Source organism: Heterodontus francisci, chromosome 22 (assembly GCF_036365525.1).
Source record: "Heterodontus francisci isolate sHetFra1 chromosome 22, sHetFra1.hap1, whole genome shotgun sequence".
NCBI lineage: Eukaryota > Metazoa > Chordata > Chondrichthyes > Heterodontiformes > Heterodontidae > Heterodontus > Heterodontus francisci.
The window spans coordinates 76,873,251-76,894,906 of NC_090392.1; the positions used below are offsets into that span (position 1 = coordinate 76,873,251).

General features: G+C 44.6%; 1 protein-coding gene and 1 long non-coding RNA gene across 4 annotated transcripts in view; one reads left to right on the forward strand and one right to left on the reverse strand.

The window, feature by feature from the left end:
• The window catches only part of LOC137381468 (uncharacterized), a 59,412-nt gene extending 54,727 nt beyond the window's left edge, over positions 1–4,685 (forward strand). Inside the window, exon 3 of the long non-coding RNA XR_010977182.1 lies at positions 4,229–4,685. This is a non-coding gene — a long non-coding RNA (uncharacterized lncRNA). The remainder of the gene's footprint in view (positions 1–4,228) is intronic.
• The window catches only part of kmt2a (lysine (K)-specific methyltransferase 2A), a 143,151-nt gene that overhangs the window by 12,386 nt on the left and 109,109 nt on the right, over positions 1–21,656 (reverse strand). For all 3 annotated transcript variants that reach the window (XM_068054097.1, XM_068054096.1, XM_068054098.1), the window contains exons 27-34: positions 16,575–21,108; positions 15,604–15,696; positions 15,027–15,115; positions 12,291–12,458; positions 9,142–9,216; positions 6,221–6,395; positions 4,585–4,692; positions 2,805–2,888 (exon numbers count right to left, since the gene is read on the reverse strand). In XM_068054097.1, coding sequence (XP_067910198.1) covers positions 2,805–2,888; positions 4,585–4,692; positions 6,221–6,395; positions 9,142–9,216; positions 12,291–12,458; positions 15,027–15,115; positions 15,604–15,696; positions 16,575–21,108 — 5,326 coding nt within the window. The remainder of the gene's footprint in view (positions 1–2,804; positions 2,889–4,584; positions 4,693–6,220; positions 6,396–9,141; positions 9,217–12,290; positions 12,459–15,026; positions 15,116–15,603; positions 15,697–16,574; positions 21,109–21,656) is intronic.

Genomic DNA, 21,656 nt, shown 5'->3' on the forward strand with positions numbered 1-21,656 from the left:
TACAGCATACTAAATTGAAAGAAGTACAAGTAAATCACTGCTTCACCTGAAAGGAGCGTTTGGGACCTGGGATAGTGGGGAGAGAGGAGGTAAATGGGCAGGTACTAAACCTCCTGTGCTTGCAGGGGAAGGTGCCGTGGGAAGGGGACGAGGTAGTGGGGGTAATGGAAGAGTGGACCAGGGTGTCACGGAGGGAACGACCCCTTCGGAATGCTGACAGGGGAAGATGCGACTGGTAGTGGCATCACGCTGGAGGCGGCGGAAATGGTGGAGGATGATCCGTTGGATATGGAGGCTGATGGGGTGGAAAGTGAGGACAAGGGGAACACTGTCGCGGTTCTGGGAGGGAAGGGAAGGGGTGAGGATAGAGGTGCGGGAAATGGGCCGGACACGGTTTAGGGCCCTGTCAACCACAGTGGGGGGGAGGGGGGGAATCCTCGGTTGAGGAAATAGGAAGACATATCAGAAGCGCTGTCATGGAAGGCAGCATCATCAGAGCAGATGCATCGGAGACGGAGAAACTGGGAGAATGGAATGGAGTCCTTACAGGAGGCAGGGTGTGAAGAAGTGTAGTCGAGGTAGCTGTGGGAGTCGGTGGGCTTATAAATGAATATTAGTAGGCAGCCTATCTCCAGAGATGGAGATAGAGAAGTCAAGGAAGGGAAGTGAAGTGTCGGAGATGGACCATGTAAAGGTGAGAGGAGGGTGGAAATTAGAAGCAAAGTTGATAAAGTTTTCCAGTTTGGGGCGGGAGCAGGAAACAGCACTGATACAGTCATCAATATACCAGAAAAAGTGTTGAGGGAGGGGGTCTGAGTAGGACTGGAACAAGGAATGTTTGACATATCCCACAAAAAGACAGGCATAACTAGAGCCCATGCGGGTACCCATAGCAACACCTTTTACTTGAAGGAAGTGAGTGGAGTTGAAGGAGAAGTTGTTCAATGTGAGAACAAGTTCAGCCAGGTGGAGGAGGGTGGCGGTGGATGAGGATTGATTGGGCCTCTGCTCAATGAGTAAGCGGAGAGCCCTCAGACTGTCCTGGTGAGGGATGGAGGTGCAGAGAGATTGGACGTCCATAGTGAAGAGAAGGCGGTTGGGGCCAGGAAACTGGAATTTGTCAAAATGACGTAGGGCGTCAGAAGAGTCGTGGATGTAGGTGGGAAGAAACTGAACCAGGAGAGAAAAGATAGAGTCACGATAAGAAGAAATAAGTTCAGTGGGGCAGGAACAGGCTGAAACAATGGGTCTGCTGGGACAGTTCTGTTTGTGGATTTTGGGAAGGAGGTAGAAGTGGGCTGTCCGGGGTTGCGGGACTATGAGGTTGGAAGCTGTAGAGAGAAGATCTGCAGAAGAGATGAGGTCAGTGACAGTCCTGTGTACAGTCGCTTGATGTTCGGTGGTGGGGTCATGGTCCAGGGGGAAGTAGGAAGAAGTGTCTGAGAGTTGACGCTGAGCCTTTACAAGGTAGAGGTCATTACGCCATACAACAACAGCACCAACCTTGTCTGCAGGTTTATGACAATGTCGGGGATAGACCCAAGAGTACAGAGTGCGGCAAGTTCAGAGGAGGACAGGTTAGAGTGAGTGAGGGGGGGGGGGCAGAGAAATTGAGATGACCAATGGCTCGCCAACAGTTTTCAATGAAAAAAGCAAGAGCGGGTAAGAGGCCAGAGGGAGGGGTCCAGGTAGAGGGAGAATGCTGGAGGCATTCAATGTAGTATACTGTATTCGCTGCTCACAATGTGGTCTCCTCTACATTGGGGAGGCCAAACGGAGACTGGGTGACCGATTTGCGAAACACCTCCGCTCAGTCCGCAAGCATGACCCCGAGTTTCCAGTTGCCGGCCATTTCAACACATACCCCTGCTCTCATGCTCACAGCTCTGTCCTGGGATTGCTGCAGTGTTCCAACTAACATCAACGCAAGCTCGAGGAACAGCATTTCATTTACTGATTAGGCAGGCTACAGCCTGCCGGACTGAACACTGAGTTCAATAATTTCAGAGCATGACAGGCCCCCCATTTTACTTTTACCTTTAATTATTTTTTCTTTTATTTTTAGTGTTTATTTTATTTTAGTTTGTTCGGTTTGTTTCTACCGTGCCTACCCACGTTTTTGTTTTCATCTTCGTGCTTGTGGCTGTTCAGTTTTCAGTCCCTTAACACCCTATCTGTATTAATGCTTTGTCTTTCAGCACACCATGAACATATTGTTTGCATTTGCTCCATGACCTTCTGGTCAGCTATTCTGTGACCATGTCCTATCAATACCTTCTCTTTTGTTATCTCTTGCCCCATCCCCGCTTTACTAGCTTAAAATCTTTTACATTTCTGATATCTGGCAGTTCTGAAGAAGGGTCACAGACCTGAAACGTTAACTCTGCTTCTCTCTCCACAGATGCTGCCAGACCTGCTGAGTTTTTCCAGCACTTTGTTTTTATTTCAGATTTCCAGCATCCGCAAGTATTTTGCTTTTATATTAATGTAGTTAAAAGGTTGTGCCCGGCAAATTAAGTTCTCATTCCATGCTGAACTACATCTTTCTGGAGCTACTATCTGGTTGGCTGAGCCTAGAGTTTGGAAAAGGTCTTAGAGAAAGCTTCATTAAAAAAAATCTCCCTTTATTGATTTGATCTTTCTTTTTGCAGACTGTGACATATTTCAGGTTGATGTAAATCCAACAGAACAAATTATAATTTTGTGAGGAGCTGGCATTAATACAACATAATGGAGCAAGTTTGTTCACCATTCTACTGGCAGCTTAAAGCACCACTATAAACTGGGTACGCTTTCTCTCTTACCTGTAGACACCAACTGCTTCCTTTGAAGTCTTTTTCAAGTGCCTGAATCGCATGGCCATTGGAAGGTCCATGCTGGTTGCCCGTCTACAAATTCAAAGAGATTAAGAAGTTACTGCAATGCTATCGGTTCAACATGAGACTATTTATATTATAGACAACAGCTGCTACTCATTTATTTTCTTCACTTCTTGCAGAATATAACTCAAGAGTGGCAAACAGTGCTCACCTCAATTTAATTGTCACTTCAAATTTACATCTTTGTGTACAATTTATCTTCTGAAACCGAGTGAAATAATCTTACATTTAACTTTAAACGTGTACCAATGTGAGATATAAACAAATTATGGGATACATTTGCTGGCTGACATACTTTAAGTACAAGTGCCAAAGATAAACTTTTTCATACCTGCCTTAAAATTAACAGAGAAGAATTAATATGAGCTTATGAAGTATTCATAGCTGAACTTCACCAATCAGAAAATATACCCTTACACGAAGAATAGCGGCACTGAACACAGCCATAAGAAATCAGCTACTTGCGTTATCAGAAGGGCAAGTGGACTGACATGATACATTATTGTGTCAATTGCCACACTTCCATGTTGTATGACAGCTGCTCCAAACCACCTACCACAACAAATCACTTGCTTTAGTAAAAGCAAAATACTGTGGATGCTGGAAATGGGAAATAAAATCAGGAAGTGCTGGAAATACTCAGCAGGTTTGGCAGCATCTGTGGAGAGAGAAAACAGAGTTAACGCTTCAGGTCTGTGACCTTTTATCTGAACTGGGAAAGGTTAGAAATGTAATAGGCTTTGAGCAAGTGAAAAGGGGGATGGTGGGCCGGGGGGGGGCGGTGGTAGGAAGAATGGGTGTGTGATAGGGCAGAGGGCAGGAGAGATTAAATGACAAAGATGTTGCGAAACAGAGGCAAAGGGAGTGCTAATAATTATATTAAAAGACAAAGCATTAGTCCAGAGAGAGTGTTAATGGCAAAATAATGAACAGCTCTGTCCAAAAGCAAAAACCTGAAAAACAAGTTTAAGTTGTCATTTAATACAACTGTTAGCATTCCTTTTTCTTTGTTCCGTAACATCTTTCTCATTTAATCGCTCCTGCCCTCTGCCCTAATCACACGCCTTCCCTTTTGTTGTTCTTCACCCCCCCCTCCCTCTTTCCACTTGCTCAAAGTCGATTACATTTCTAACCTTTGCCGGTTCTGATGAATGGTCACAGACCTGAAACGTTAACTCTGTTTCTCTCTCCACACTTGCTTTAGTTATTGGTTGAGCCCACCCATGAGATATAAATTGTATTTCCATGGGTCCTGAACTAATATCCTGATTTTTTGAAATCTTAAAAAAAAAAATCCTGGGAAAGATTTAACATCTAAAATGTGAATGTTTCTCTGTTTCTCGTTTTAGATGCCGATGGACTTGTTGTGCATGTATGCCACAGGCATTTTTATTTTGTAAGGAACACAAGAACAGGAGGAAGCCATTCAGCTCAAGCCTGCTCCACCGTTCAATTAGATCATGGCAGAACATACCTCAACTCCTTTAACCACCTTAGCTCCATATTTCTTGATACGGTTACCCAGCAAGGCTAATTAATTATGTGACTGCGTAAAATTTATAGACCTCTGGGTAAAATGATACAGATTCTTAAATTACGCGATTTTTTTTCATATATTCACAGTTTTTGCCTCACAGTAACCTGTAAGTTTTAATGTGCAACATGCTGCATGTGTACTTATGACTATCCAACGCCTGGAGCCCACCGTGCTGATTTAAGCTGCACCTCCTCTTCCTCCTCTTCGTTGGGGCAATAGTCTGGTGGCTGCCGATGTTTTGAAGCCAAAAAATTGAACATGTCAAATGCTGACTTCCTGTGTAAATAAAAATAAAGCAATCACATTGTGTGAATCCCCTTTGAAACATTATCACAACAACACCATGTGATAAAGTGCTATATAAATGCTCATCTTTATTTATGCAATTTGTAGGCTTTCAAAATGAAAGCTGGGGATCATATTGATATTTCTTTGCTGCTTTCTTCAATCTTGGTAGTCTCCTACACCATGAATCTTGCATCCTCACTGTGTTTATAATCAACACTCATCATGCTGTCCCTAACTCTCTATCCCAGGACCTCAAAACGTCAGTACTCCTAACCTTCCACAACTGACTCTTCTTCTTGCAAAGTACAGAAACCCAGAATTGGCCTCACAGTCACCCCCTTCAAGGTACCTCATCTCTCCTTTTTGCTATCTTTGTAGTATCCCATACTATGGGTGTGGTCCTTCATCTATGTCTCTTAGGTTAACAGAAAAAATTCCGGTTCAGACTTTCGGGGCGTTGTCTATGTGCAAGAATATCATGTTCTCTCTCACCTAGCATTTGATGACACAGAAAAATCTGAAACTCAACATATTTGGTGGGGGGGAAAGAGAGGGGAGGGGAACAAAAAGTTCAGTCAATGAGAGGAACAAAATAATGGGAAGGAAACTACAGTTTAAAATTCATTGAAATAAAATTCTTCTAATTAAATCTTTGGACTGGATTTTAAGCAGCCCTCGACGTTGGTATCCGTGGCAGGAGTGGGCCTGAAGATGGCCCCGGATCAGGACCGCCACAGACCTCGACGCCGGCAGGGCCCGGCCCAATCCTCCCGGTGGCAGCGAAGCACTGTGGCGGCCTCCCTGCTGCTGGGCGACGGGACCACAATTTGAATATTTAAATCAATTAAATTAATTAATGTAAAGTATTTATGGCTCTTGAAGGCCCGCCGCAATCCTCAGCCCAGCACCTCCGCACCTTCGATCCCCGTCCGGAGAAACGAGGTGCAACACTGGTGGGGAGGGGGGTAGCAGGTAAGTTTATCACTGCGGGGCGGGGAGGGGGTGTCAAATTAATGTCATGGGTGTAGGGGATGGTGGGAAGGGTTGTAGTTTAAAGTTTCTGCAGTTTGGGGGCCGGGGAAGGTCAGGTGGTAAAGGTAAGAGTTTTTGGGGGGTGGGGGAGGGAGGGCAAATAATTAATTTTGTTACTGGGGGTGTGGGAGAGAGGCAAAGAAAATGTATTTATTCAATTTAATTCAATCTATCTTTAAATAAGCCAGTAGGGCTAACAGCCCTTTAAAAATGGCTTCAGCACCTGCACACACGCAGCTGACGCCATTGCCGGGGATGACCCGCCCCGGCTATTTAAATGTGCCGCCACACTTGAGATTGCTTCTTTGGCGTGCGGCCCGCATGGGCGAGCCGCAGCTCATAAAATCCAGCCCTTTGTCATCATTAGCCACAGCTAATCTAACGCCTGGTCACTCCACTACAACCTGAAGTCGCTTTGCTAACTGCAATCAGCTCAGCACACCAGTGAACAGCTTGAATATAAGCTTCTACCTTAGCGTTTTACCTTTGGTGTATTTCGGCCCTTGCTGAACCATGTGGATTGATAGGAAGCTCATCTACTTCTTGGTGTTTATGGAACTTGAAGCTATAATTTTTGCAACGTTTGGCCCCATAAAGCTGTTCGATTAGGAACACCACTGCATCGTGAGAAATACCCATCATTTTCAGTCCATTTATAGCTGTAAATGCAAAACAAAAATAAAAACTAACACATGCTTATAAGCAGCCTGACAGCATTAAACACTTGGATAACCAGTCAGAATATTAGCTAATACCCTGTCAGCTTGACCAACAATTCAATTTGTCTTTCCTCATTGCATCAAGTCCACTATAAGGACAGGAAATATCTGATTCCTGTTAAATTGTGTGCGCATAAACTACACTTGTATTCCCTCAAATATAGGAGATCTAGTCATTTTAGACTCCAGAAGCTGGCTGAGCGTGTCTACCCTGAGACACAGTGCGGCTTTCAAGCAGAGAGATCCACCATTGACATGCTGTTCTCCCTTCGCCAGATACAGAAGAAATGCCGTGAACAACAGATGCCCCTTTACGTTGCTTTCACAGATCTCACCAAAGGCTTTGACCTCATCAGCAGACGTGGTCTCTTCAGACTACTAGCAAAGATCAGATGTCCACCAAAACTACTAAGTATCATCACCTCATTCCATGACAATATGAAAGGCACAATTCAGTATAGCGGTGCCTCATCAGACCCCTTTCCTATCCTGAGTTGCATGAAACAGAGCTGTGTTCTCGCACCTACACCATTTGGGATCTTCTTCTCCCTGCTGCTCTCACATGTGTTCAAGTCTTCAGAAGAAGGAATTTTCCTCCACACAAGATCAGATGGCAGGTTGTTCAACCTTGCCCGTCATAGAGCTAGGACCAAAGTACGGAAAGTCCTCATCAGGAAACTCCTCTTTGCTGACGAAGCTGCATTAACATCCCACACAGAAGAGTGTCTGCAGAGACTCACTGACAGGATTGCGGCTGCCTGCAACGGATTTGGTCTAACCATCAGCCTCAAAAAAACGAACATCATGGGACAGGACGTCAGAAATGCTCCATCCATCAATATCGGCGACCACGCTCTGGAAGTGGTTCAAGAGTTCACCTACCTAGGCTCAACTATCACCAGTAACTTGTCTCTCAATGCAGAAATCAACAAGCGCATGGGAAAGGCGTCCGCTGCTATGTCCAGACTGGCCAAGAGGGTGCGGGAAAATGGCGCACTGACACGGAACACAAAAGTCCGAGTGTATCAAGCCTGTGTCCTCAGTACCTTTCTCTACAGCAGCGAGGCCTGGACAACGTACGTCAGCCAAGAGCGACGTCTCAATTCATTCCATCTTCGCTGCCTCCGAGAATCCTTGGCATCAGGTAGCAGGACCCAATCTCCAACGCAGAAGTCCTTGAGGCAGCCAACATCCCCAACATATATACCCTACTGAGCCAGCGGCGCTTGAGATGGCCTGGCCATGTGAGCCACATAGAAGATGGCAGGATCCCCAGGACGCATTGTACAGCGTGCTCGTATCTGGTATCAGCCCACCAGCCATCCATGTCTCTGCTTTAAATACGTCTGCAAATGCAACATGAAGTCCTGGGATATTGACCACAAGTCGTGGGAGTCAGTTGCTAGTGATCGCCAGAGCTGGCGGACAGCCATAATGGTGGGGCTAAAGAGTAGCGAGTTGAAGAGACTTAGCAGTTGGTAGGAAAAAAAGACAGAAGTGCAAGGAGAGAGCCAACTGTGTAATAGCCCCGACAACCAATTTTATCTGCAGCGTCTGTGGAAAAGTCTGGCACTCTAGAATTGGCCTTTATAGCCACTCCAGGCGCTGCTCCACAAACCACTGACCATCTCTAGGTGCTTACCCATTGTCTCTCAAGACAAGGAGGCCAAAGAAGAGAAGAATTGAGGTGTTTAAATTTTTTAAAAGATTCGATAGGGTAGATGTAGAGAAACTATTTCCATTGGTGGGACAGTACAGAACAAGGCAGCATAACATTAAAATTAGAGCTAGGCCATTCAGGGGTGATGTCAGGAGGCACTTCATACAAAGAGTAATAGAAATTTGGAACTCTCTCCCCCAAAAAGCTATTGAGGCTGTTCAGAAAATTGCAAAACTGAGATTGATAGATCTTTGTTAAACAAGGGTATTAACTGTTATGAAACCGTGGCAGGTATAAATGATGTTAAGATACAAATCAGCCATGATCTAACTGAATGGTGGTTGAGGCTCAATGGGCTGAATGGCCTCTTCCTATTCCTACATTTGGGCAGAGCAGCCTGGGCAAGCATAAATAGCAGCTGGCCCTAAGAATGCTCCTGAATTCACAGTGAAGCAACAATGTGTGGACAAATCCTGTTGTAAGACGATGAAGTCAAAATGCAAATGAGAATGCAATTTAATTTCAAACAGGGAACAATGAAGGGTTTTTAAAGATTTAGGAAATAACTTTTACAAATACAGATACAAATAGCACAGTATATATTAAAATCCCAACTCTCAACTATTTTGCTGGTTATCTTCTCCAAAACCAAGAATGGCTCTCCAGTCAAGGAATGAACAAGCACCCTGGTTCCTGGGGCTTTGTTCATACTAACAACACTGGGAGAATGCCTCACCTTGGTTGATTTCCCACCCTCAGGTAAAGTCTCCCACCTCTAGAACAACAAGGAGTTACCACGCGGACAGTCACTGGAGTGATTCTGACATGTAAACTCACAGTAGGTAGGCTGGAATCACTAATTACTCAATAGTATGAAGGCTGTAGTTTTCTAGTTAAGACGACTGGGATGAATTTGCTAGTTTAGCTGCTCTTTCTCATGCAGATTCTCCATTTCCAAGTGTAAAATCTTTGTTCTCTAACAGCCACCTAACAGGTAGAATTCCCTTCATAGTAAACAGCACTTACCAGAAAATGATATATGCTTCAGGCGGGCATTGGACCGAGCTTCCTGCACTTTGTCAGTCAGCACCTTCCACCCTTCTATGAAAAGAAGTTTGCGGTAATTAGAATAAAACAAGTTTGTTTGATTTTTTTTGTTGTTGCAGCAAAATTCATAGTTCTTAGAATCTTGGCAGATCCAAGTTTCAACTCTAACCCCAGGCATCCCAAAACCACACAGACACCATAAACTCAGAAAGCTTGGATTATTTTTCAATTAGAAACTCAGATCAAGATGTTTTATCAATACATTAAGAGTAAGAGGATAACTAAGGAAAGAGTAGGGTCCATAAAAGACCAAAAAGGTAACTTATGTGTAGGGGCCGAAGATGTTGGTATTGTTATTAATGAATACTTTGTGTCTGTCTTCACAAAACAGGGGGATGATGCAGATATTGTAGTTAAGGAAGAGGGGTGTGAAGTATTGGATGTGATAAACATAGGGACAGAGGACATATTAATAGGATTAACATCCAGGGCCAGGTGAAATGTACCCCCGGCTGTTAAAAGAAGCAAGAGAGGAAATAGCGGAAGGTCTGACAATCATTTTCCAGTCCTCACTGGATATGGGTGTGGTGCGCGAGGACAGCTAACGTTGTACCTGTTTAAAAAGGGAGTGAGGGATAGACCGAATAATTACAAATCAGTCAGTTTAACTTCAGTAGTAGGAAAATACTGAGAGGTGTAGAGGAAGTGAGAGACGTTGGAGTAAATGTCCACAGGACTAGACAGGGTAGATGCAGAAAGGATGTTCCAAATGGTGGGGGAGTCCAGAACCAGGGGTCATAGTCTAAGGATATGGGGTAAACCTTTCAGGACTGAGATGAGGAGAAATTTCTTCACCCAGAGAGTGGTGAGCCTCTGGAATTCGCTACCACAGAAAGCAGTTGAGGCTAAAACATTGTATGTTTTCAAGGAGTTAGATATAGCTCTTGGGTCTAAAGGGATCAAAGGGTATGGGGCGAAAGCGGGAACAGGCTACTGAGTTGGATGATCAGCCATGACATAATGAATGGCGGAGCAGGCCCGAAGGGCCGAATGGCCTACTCCTGCTCCTATTTTCTATGTTTATGTTTCTATGTAAATATTGGGGGCACAATCAAGAAGTCTGCTAACGACACAAAGATTGGCTTTGTGGTAGATAGCGAGGAGGATAGCTGTTGGCTTCAGGAAGGTCTGGGCAGATGGGCAGAAAAGTGACAAATGGAATTCAACCTGGAGAAGTGTGAGGTGATGAACTTGGAGAGGTCAAACACGGCAAAGGAATACACGATAAATGGGAAAATACTGAGAGGTGTAGAGGAAGTGAGAGACCTTGGAGTAAATGTCCACAGATCCCTGAAGGTAGCAGGAAGGTCAATAAGGTAGTTAAGAAGGCATATGGAATCCTTTCCTTTATTAACCGAGGTATAGAATATAAGAGCAGGGAGGTTATGCTGAACTGTACAAATCATTGGTTAGGCCACAATTTGAGTACTGTGTGCAGTTCTGGTCACCTCATTAAAGGATATAACTGCACTAGAGAGGATACAGAGGAGATTTATGAAGATGTTGCTGGGACTGGAAAAATGCAGCTGTGAGGAAAGATTGGATAGGGTGGGGTTCTCCCTGGAACAGAGAAGGCTGCGGGGAGATTTGATTGAAATGTACAAAACTTTGAGAGGCCTGGATAGAGTGGAGGTGAAGGGCCTATTAACCTTAGCAGAGAGGTCAGTGATTTGGGGGCATAGATTTAAAGTGATTGGTAGAAAGATTAGGGGGGAGATGAGGAAAAGTTTTTACACTCAGAGGGTGGTGGGGGTCTGGAACTCACTGCCTGAAAGGGTAGTTGAGGCAGAGCCCCTCAACACAGTCTGGCTATGCACCTCAAGTGCCGTAATCTGCAGGGCTACGTACCAAATGCTAGAAGGTGGGATTAGATTGGGTGAAACGTTTTTCGGTGGCACAGACACGATGGGCCAAGTTGCCTCTTTCTGTGCCATAAACATTCTATGATTGATGATTATGGGCCAAGGCCCATGGTGCAAGACACCATTCATGTTGAAAAAAGTAAATAAGATTTGAACTTATACACCACTGTTCATGACCTCTGGACGTCCCAAAGTGCTTTACTTTTGAAGTGCTGTAATGTAGGAAAAACACAGCAGCCAATGTGCACGCTGCAAAGTGATCATCTAGTTTAGTGATTCTGGTTGAAGGATAAATATTGGTGAGGACAAGAGGAAGAACTCCCTACTTTTCTTCAAATTCGTGCCATGGGATCTTTCACGTCCACCTGAGAGGGCAGACAGGGCCGCCAACATTGCAGTCCTCCCTCAGTGCTGCACTGATGTGCCAGCCTAGAGTTTGTGCTCAAGTCTCTGCAGTGAAACTCGAACGCACAACCATCTGACTTAGGAGGTGAAAGTGCTACCCAATCAGCCACGGCTGGAGAAAAGAGAAAATAAATCAGGATGCAGGGATTAAGTATCAAAATACATTGGAAGAGAATGAGTTAAGAGAAGGTAGACTAAGTGATGAGTTTTGATTTCACTCAGTGGGGATGCAGGGAAGAAGGGTACGAAGAACTTGGCATGTTCCAGCCACCTCTGGTCTGTGTACAGAGGGACGAATTAGTCAGTCCTCATCTAACACTTTTTCCAGCCATTTCCAATCTCTACTGTACTGTGCTGTCTCACCCTGTCTTTCAATCATTTATTGAATATATGCTCAGAGTTGGTTGTTGTCCCCTTTTTATGATTTGGTCCTCAGTATTTTATTACCAGCTTTCAAAATGGATCAACTATCAAATTGCCATCAAGAATAGGTGGCATCTATGTCGAGGCTATTGCTGATGCCAGTCTGGACCAATCACTGGGGGGAGTATGAGAATAGTCTGGGGGGGTGATGATTTTTCTCCAAATGTGAAGACCAGAGGTTCTGCTCAGCAATTCCCATCAGAGGCAGACTATGATCACAACCTCAGAAGTGTGAAGAATCACAGGTTCAAGCCAGCAGATATACCCTTAGTAGTTCAACTTCTAAGCAGACGATAAATTCCTCTTTCACCCAGCACCTAGTACAACACAACCCTCTCATTCCACACAAACACGACACAGTCAGTAATCCACCTCTACCTTCAATATTATCGCACTGGATCTGAAACCCATCGTCGCTTGTGATCTGAAACATCAGGCCCTTCTTCGATTTCTTTTCACTCCTGATCTCTTTCCTCTTTTCCTCTTGCTCAAGCAGAGCGAGCAGGGGAGAACTGAAGGAGTCATCATCGTCTGAACTTTTAGATTCTATCAAGAAAGTAGAATATACATGATCACTAGCCCTTCAACAATGAGCTTTGTTTGTATCTTTCAAAAAGCATACCCTGTTCACTGAGCAGGCCTCAATACTAAGGTTTACTTATGTAATTGAAAGGGTTTAAAGTACCTGTGGAGAACTGAGCCAAATAGAACAGGAAGCTCTCATGTTCAATGTCTGTATTGGCTGATCTTGAGTGAAGCAGTAGCTGTGGCCCCATTGCCCAAAGACTAGAGAGGGGCTCGTAATTGTGATCATAATCTAGCAAATCCCACTAGAAAGCATTTGGGCACATACCAGTGTACTTTCTACTGGGCAATGCTTACCAGATGTTGTGTGAAGACAAGATCAGACTTGACTGTGAAGTCCCCAAAATGGCTGAATCGCTGGCATAATTCACTGGGTTCACTTTTCTTTTAATTTGTTCATGGGAGGTGGGCGTTGCTGGCAAGGCCAGAATTTGTTGCCCATCCCTAGTTGCTCTTAAGAAAGTGGTGGTGGGATGCCTTCTTCAACTGCTGCAGTCCGTGTGGTGAACGTGCTCCCACAGGGGTGTTACGGAGGGGGCTTCACACCCAGCAACAAAGAAGGAATGGGCGATATATGCCCAAGTCAGGAGATGTGTGACTTGGAGGTGATGGTGTGCCCATGCACCTTCTGCCTATTCTACTAGATGGGAGGGGTTATGAATTTCGAAGGCGTAGCCGAAGAAGCACTGGCAAATTGCTCCAGTGCATCCTATAAGTGGTACACAATGCAGCCACGGTGACGGACAAAGTAGAGGTCTAAGTCAGTGGATGTAGTGCTGATCAAGCGGATTTGCTTTATCCTAAATATTAAAGTGGGTAACTGGGCAAAGCATCATGCACAGGTGGGAAAAGAAACTGAAGGATAAGTAGAAAAAACATTTATTAATAATAATAAAAGAGCCTGTGAAAATAAGTGATTGGTTGACACACTCAATTCTTAATCTGAAATTTTTCACAGCATGACCACTTAGAATTCCTGCTGTCAATATGCATAATAATCTGACCAAAAAATAATTTATCAACCAAAGTAGCAAATATTTATTCGTCAGACAAAGATTCAAATTGTTTGCTTACTTTGGTTAATAAATTACATGGTTTCGCAGTGGGCCTTTTATTTGCATTTGATAAGACTTAAAACTACCCTGTAACTGTTGGTGGCACTGCTGAGCTTGTTTATTCTCCTGCTCCCTGCAGTGCCCCAAACAGACACACAATGGTAGTGCAAGTCATTTTTTTCCAGTCATTTTCACTCCTCTCTCCTGAGTGTCGACTTCTTACTGAGGTTGAGTTTCAGAGCTGCCAGCTACCCTATAATCCTTCATGCAGGTACAGCCTGGCCCTGTCCTTGCCTGATGATTGTACAAATATTACAACAGGAGTGGCACCTCATGGAACATTTAATATTGCTCCTTGACTTAGGTCAGCAAATTAACACAGATGAGGGACTGAACCTTACACAGATTTACATAGAGTCTACAGCACAGAAACAGACCATTTGACCCAATAGATCTATGCCATCTTTTATGCTCAACACCTCCCACCTATTCCTTTCTCCCTCATGTGCGTATCTAGCGTCCCCTTAAATGCAACAACTAGAAGAGCCTTCTTTCTTCCAGAACTGTAGGTCTGACCTACTCACTACCTTATCCAGCTGGACTGTTGAGGGAAGCTAGCTTTAGTATTATGCATTGATAACGCTCCTGATGTCAGAAATATAAATAAGTGTTAAAAACGCAAACAGATGGTCAAAAACATGTCCGATTATTTCTTGCCTTCTTAGTTAACAGTACAACCATTGTGAACTCCAAATGGTCTCACTACCAGCTTAATTAGTTTATTTTGAAGAAGTGATAAAAATGCTTCCAATACACAATTAGTTTTCTTCCGCGCTGTCTTCCCTTCACTATGAACCTCCATGGGCCACATTATTCCGATTGTGCAAGTTGACTGGGGCCCTCACTCGCAGCCCTGTGCCAGCCTCGCTCCTGATGCAGTCTTCATGGAGCACCCAAGGCACGCTGCTTATTAGGACGGCACAGTGGCGCAGTGGTTAGCACCGCAGCCTCACAGCTCCAGCGACCTGGGTTCAATTCTGGGTGCTGCCTGTGTGGAGTTTGCAAGTTCTTCCTGTGTCTGCATGGGCTTCCTCCGGGTGCTCCGGTTTCCTCCCACATGCCAAAGACTTGCAGGTTGATAGGTAAATTGGCCATTAGCAATTGCCCCTAGTATAGGTAGGTGGTAGGGAAATATAGGGACAGGTGGGGATGTGGTAGGAATATGGAATGAGTGTAGGATTAGTATAAATGGGTGGTTGATGGTCGGCACAGACTCGGTGGGCCGAAGGGCCTGTTTCAGTGCTGTATCACTAAACTAAAAAAAAAAGAACTGCCCCCTCTGACAGAATTGAGTGGTACCCCCCAAAACTTAAGTACCCATCACTCCAAGCCATAGAACTTTAGCACTCACATCAAAAGGGCCAGTCACAACATGTTTCTATAGATAAATTTCAAAACAACGCTTGTTGCTTACCAGTGATAAAGTCGTCCTGTCCTTCTGTGTTTGATGTTGCTGTATTCACGGATTCAAAAGGCTGCAACATTGGCATAGGTTCCATTTGACTAAGAGGGGAAAAAAACTAGTTGCTTTAATTGACAACATAGCAAGACAAATTTGCTGGCAATTAACTGTTTCAGTAAATTAAGTACAAGTCCCAAATACCTATGCAGTAAAGTTCATTTTAAATGCCCGAGACATTTTAGAACTGCATTTTAAACACTTAGAATAGAACTGAGAAGCCAGAGGCCAAACTGCCATGGTTTCACTAACTAAGCCAGTTGAGTTTTAGCATTGATTTAAAACAGACCAAAGCAACTTGCCTACTCAGTCATGGAAACAAAATTTTGCCAGACTCAAGCAGTGCGTTAAGCGTCCAACCATCCCAGTAGCAGCCCCCACACCACCGCCAAATTGGTGGACAAACATACTCTGAACGTGGATGAGGTCTCAAAGGACTGAACAGAAGAACGACTGAAAAGCTGGTCTTCAAGATGAGGTCTGAAAGTTGATACATGTCAGTGGAAAGACTTTAACCATAATCGCTGCTCACCTTGGAGACTCAGAATCCTGGTGACCATCTTGTTGATGCTCATCAGGTTCCACAGCATCTTGCACAGTTGTCTTTATCCTTACTCGAATAGGCCTAAAATTACATTACAAACATTTAGCTCGAGGTAGTGTTGTCACCAGATTTGTTTAGTGTATTGGCACAATGTGTCAAATGAAAATATCAAACTTGCTTCAATGTGGTATCACGCTGGGCGTTAGTCTTGTATGATGCTCTTAAATTATCCAAAACTGCTCTCTCTATAGCAGTGATATCAGTACTTCACCCTTGTTCAAAATGCACTAAACACAACCCAGGTTTGAGAGAGTAAAATCTGCTGTGCGTTTTTCACAGTTCAAGTGGATATCATGCATAAGCTTGACTTACCCATTACACTCTACTGAAATCCTCGTGACAACATTAGGTTAGTGTGTAAAATACAAAATTTGTGAATTACCATGTTTATCTAAGGTTCCATTTAGGTAGTGCACTACTATTCTATACAGAAGGCTCTGACCACAGGCTGTTCCTGTTAATTCTAAATTATGTATTTTAAAAAATGAATTATCTAATAGGTTGAAATATTTGTTATAATGCAAGAAATGTGGCAGCCAAGTTGTATACAGAAAGCTTCTACAAACAGCAAAGTAATAATGACCAGACGATGTGCTTTAGTGGCGCTAACTGAGGGATAAATATTGGCCAAGATACCGGTGACAGAAAAACTCCAGTTTTTCTTTTACATCCGCCCTGAGGGGGCAGACAGGGCCTCGGTTTAACGTCTCATGTGAAAGAGGGGTGAGTCCTATACAGACTCCCATTGGAGGCTGACAAATCATTATATCTGTCGGATCACAAAAATATTTTTAAATATCTTAAAACTACTTAAAATCTGAAGGAAGAATTAAGATAGTTAAAAGAGACATGTATTAAAACATCATCTTATATATTTGCTCTGCATCTGAAGTACTTACTCCGCAAAGGATGACAAGGGCACGTTGGTTGAATCAGACTCCAGAACAGCTTGATGACCTCCAAAGGATTCGGTCAAAATGTGGGCCGCCTTGTGCTTTTTAATGCTTTGTTTGTCCAAAGCAGGTGATGCCCGTTTTATCCAGGGCTTGGCCCTTGGGGAGTCAGGAGACACCACGGTCATTGCACCGACAGGAGACTGGTCCACGGTGGAGGAAAACACAGAGGTCACTGGAACTGGTGACGCCTTGCTGGTGTTTGAAAAAACAACCGTGCTGCTCACGACACTGGTTGACACGGTTAGCGTGGTAGTGGATATTTGGCCTCCTGAACTGCAGACAGCATCCAACTGGGTAGTTGTTGCTACACGTTTGCTAGACAGAAGCTGAGTTATTTGTTGGTGTAGCTGATAGGCCCCATCCTGATCAGATGAGTTTGGTGTAACTGGTACACTAACTGCTGGGCTGGAAGGCAGCAGGCATATACTTTGAGGTGGTGACAGGGGTCCACTGTTAGGGCTTTGTGGCGGTGCTAGATGTTGGAACATTCCTGCTCCGGACAATGGTACAGCATGATCTGAAAGTCCTAAACTCTGTTGGCTAGCTTTGATTAACAGATTGCTTATTGAACCAGTGATGTCTGTTGTCCCGAGCAACATGGGAGTAGTTAAGGTGACTGAACTTTGACCCAGAATATGTCCTGTTACTGCACCCCCACTAGTCGCTGCTGTTGCTGCCTGCATAGATACAACATTCAAAACGGACTGGCCTGGACCCAACGCTGATACACTTCCTGCTGTCAAATGAGCGTTTTCTGGACCAATGTTGTTAGTGGAACCTGCTGCCCCCAGGGTTTGCTGAAGCTGGGGCACAGGTAAAGATGACTGTTCAAAATACATCACCGCAGACTTGGGCCTTTTGATTATATTAGGAATTGTTCGTTGGGGTCCTGTACTAGCAAGCGCTCCTAAATCCACTAAACCTGTCTGATTAGCTATCCCTCCAGGGACTTGGGATGGTGAGAAGTTAATTGAAGTTATATTAGGCACAATTTCTGAAGCGGAACTGCAAGTCTGTTGGTATGAAGGTGCAAGCTTCTTGCCTTTTTTGGAAGGTAGCCTGTTTATTGGTCTTTTCTTAGCTTGGGTAGATCCTGGACTAGAGGTTGTGGCAGTGACAAGCTCTGGCCTCTGACTGGGCTCAGAGCTTAAAAGCTGCGGTTCCTGAGGCGACTGGACTCCAATGAGGAGGCCAGAGGCAGAGCCAGCGCTATTGGGCTGAAATGTCGACGCAGTGGGTCCCACAAAGGAATGTAACTGAGGGTGTTGTGATAAAGTCATCAACCCTTTACTGCTGGCCATAGTAGCAGAAGTGCATATTGACTGGGAGGCTGGCAAGCTTACATTTAAACCTGTAGCTAAAGCTAGGCTACCTCCCATGGAAACATTCTGCCCAAGGACTGTACTGTTTGTCTCAACAACTGCTTGTGCAGGAGCCACAGAAGGTGCAAGATTTATCTTTTGTGTAACACCATTTGGATGTGTCTGGAGAACGTACAGCGGGTGTCCATGCTGATTGACGACAATGACGTTATCTGTCCCTGGTTTAAGAAGTGGGGTTGCTGTCTGTACTGCAGTGTTGGCAATTGGAGCAGGCCCAGGACTGTCTGCCGGGCTTGTTATGTATTTTTGACCTTGAGACGGCACAGAAGAAGAAACGGGTGCCGGAAGAACAACTGGTGAGCTGGCGCCAACCCCAGTCATGTCCTGGCTGTTATGCCCCTGTTCCACCTGACTGCAGGTTGGCGTAGTTAACTGGTCGGTGTCTATGTGGCTTTGCATGAACTGATCTGAAGCCATATGGCTTTCCCCAGATGGCTCCACTACTTGATGCCCTATCAAAGAAACTTCAGCATCATTCACAGTCACTGACTTCTCTCCCGTCACTGTCACTCCCTTCTCAACCGACTCACCAGCAGCTATATTCAGTACTGACTGATCTTCCGACGAGGCCAGCTGTGATGTTGAAATCACAGTAAGGCTGCTGTGGCTTTGGTTGGAAACAGTTGGACTGCATGTTGTTAAAACAGAGAGGTCAGATGGCAACTCCAGGGGCAGCTCAAATGGCTCCTCTGCAGGAATGGAGGCTGAAACGTCACTTTCCACAGGTTCTGTGCTGGGCAAAGGTTGGGAAAACACTTCAAAGAGGCTGCCCATGTCCTTTCCCCTGTTACTAACCAGATTCAGACCATCACCCAGTGTTATGAGTTCAGAAGACGATGATTCTGGACTTTCCCCTAGCGTCTGCATAGACTGAGTATTCTTAAGAACAAAATCCATGATGTCAGATGGGAGGATGTTGCCGCAGTCATCACTATTGTTATTGTCCGAGTCATTGGCGGACTTCAACAAGTCTGTGTTAAAACTATCCAGCAAATTCTTGTCTGAAGGTGTGCTGGAGTGGACCCGCCTGGCAGTGTCTAATGAGGTGAGAGAAACCTCCCCTAAGGAGTCTTGGCCCTGAGACTTCACTCTGCTCACTGGAAGGCAGTTATCTAACTTTGAATCATTACCTTTCAGGTCAGAAATTGTTTTGACACCATGCTCCTCCTTTTCTACATCAACGACCCCACTGCTAACTGTTCCGTCGAGGTCTAGGTTTTCAGTTCCGTTTTCTTTGGTTTTTATTTTGCTCACCTGTGTTGCTTTGCCTACCGTTGTAGTTACACTGGCATCACTCTCTGTGCTATCATCAACACCATCGAGCTGACTGATCCTAGGTAGGCGGCAATCCTCCTCACCATCGAAGAAACTGCACGGTTCAAGCCTTCCCTCTCGATCAGACGTGATCACAGTTCTTGTGAAATTGTAGTAGTATTCCATATCCTCATCAGAGGATGTGCTTGGATCATCAGCTCCATCAACCTGTCCTTGAGTTGACTGCTCTCCTCTTTTCTTTCCCGAGGGATCTCTGTAGAATGGAAAATCCTCTTCACCATATGATTTTACACCATAAAATGGAGTCAACCCAAAAAATGTAGTTGAGCGTGCCCGAGCACTACGTCGGGGGTAACGTCTTTTGTTTGAATCATTATCCTGGGTTTTGTTCCCATCACCATCCTCCTGTGAAATCTGATTTCCACACTGCAGCACATGCTTCTGAAAAAGGTTTTTCACCCTTTGTTTGTAGACCTTGTTGCATTTTGGACATCTCAGGACTTCCTGCTCGTTTTCCGGACTTTCTGTCATTACAGAAGACATGACTGAAGAGGACACGGCCTCGTCACCTCCCTGAGAACTGCCCAACATGGACGTGGTCAAACTTTTGTCATGATCCTCCTCAACAAGGTAGTTAGGTTCTAAACATCCATGAATTCCTTGCTTTCGTGAAGCATGTATTTCCTTTTTGCGAATGTCAGCCCGGACTTTGTCTAATGGGGGTTGGACCCCATCCCCGATGATCGTGGCCAGAGGATTCTCAGTGCCAGCAGCTTTGTCACCAAATTTTTGTTTAGGTTCTTCAGCAGACTGAGTGTTCTTATCTATTTCAGGTAGTGAATTGCTGGCTACTCTTGCATTAACCTTTACATCTGTAACAGAATCTGCACCTGGGCTTCCCTCGAAATGCTTTACTGCCTGTGTTTTGCTGTTTCTGGGAAGATCAGCAGAGGACACTTTAGCGCTAGGTCTCTTCTCTGTGCAGTTTGACCGAGAATGTTCATTTCCTGTGGCCATGACGTGGCTGACTCCAGCAGGCTGTGACCTTGTTCTTTCAGCGTCTTGGCTGTGAGCATGCTCCTTGTTTGTTTTTCCTGTTTGCGCAGTGTCCTTGTTTTGCTCAGCCGGCCTTCTTGATTCCTTTTGTTGAAAAGGTAACGCACAGGCTTTAGTTTCTTTGGAGACAGATGTTACTGTGTTAGAGTTTGTATGTGATCCGCTGTTATTACATATTTCTTTCTGTGAAGGACGTGACACCATTACGGTAGTAACTGAGTTAGATGTCTGTGCTAATGCTGACGTCATCACTGAACCATCCAATGCATTTACAGCTGTACTATTTTCGCCTTTCAAAGCACTGCTTCGAGATGGAGATAGAGAATGTTCTATTGAACTGTAATGCCCAGTGGATGTCAGCACTGACCTGTTAGGTTGGGAGCCTAATGCTCGAGAAACTCCAGTAAGAAGTATCGGGACAGAATCAATACTACTGATTCTTTGCCGGCTAGAAGGACCAGAACATCCTTGGAGTGAAGTACCTAGTTTGTCCGGATGAAATGTTTTATGAACAGTTTCACCAAGTTGGCCTCCAGTCTCGATATCTGATGACACACTGAGGGAGGACAATGGGGATGTGTTAATGTTCCCACTTGATCTTACGTATGCTATGCCCATTTGGGAAGGAGAAGCCATTCTGTGCCTAGAATGTTGTGGTGATACAGAAGACGTACTGTGTCGTCTGGAGATGGTGCTGCGCCTCCCCGATGACAGAAGGGCATCAGCAAATGTAACAATCTCATGCATCATTGGCGTGGGGCTCCCTTTAACAAGAAAACAAAAAGATTATGACTATTCCTAGTTCCATTTCCTCATCAGGATGCTAGACACTGGCATAATCAAGTATTATTCTACTTCTTCATGTGAAGAATCTGCCTTACAGTAACAGGAATAGATCATTCAACCCCTCTAGCCTGTTCCAGCACACAATTAGATCATGGATGGTCTGCACCACAACTCCATTTACCCACCATTGCTCAATGTGCATTGATACCCTTACCTAATAAAAAAAAAGCCAATCTCAGTTTTTTAAATTTTCAATTGACTGCAGTTTCCACAGCTTTTTTGGGGCAAAGATGTTGCAAATTTCACTACCCTTTGTGAAAAAGTGCTTCCTGATTTCGCTTCTAAATGGAATAGCTCTAATTTAAGACCGGTGCCCCCTTGTTCTGGATTCCCCCACCACAGAAAATAGTTTCTCTCCAACAACTCTATCAAACCCTTTTATCATTTTGAACACCTCAATCTTCTAAACTCAAGGGAATACAACCCAAATTTATACAACCTATCCTCATAATGTAAACATTTAAGT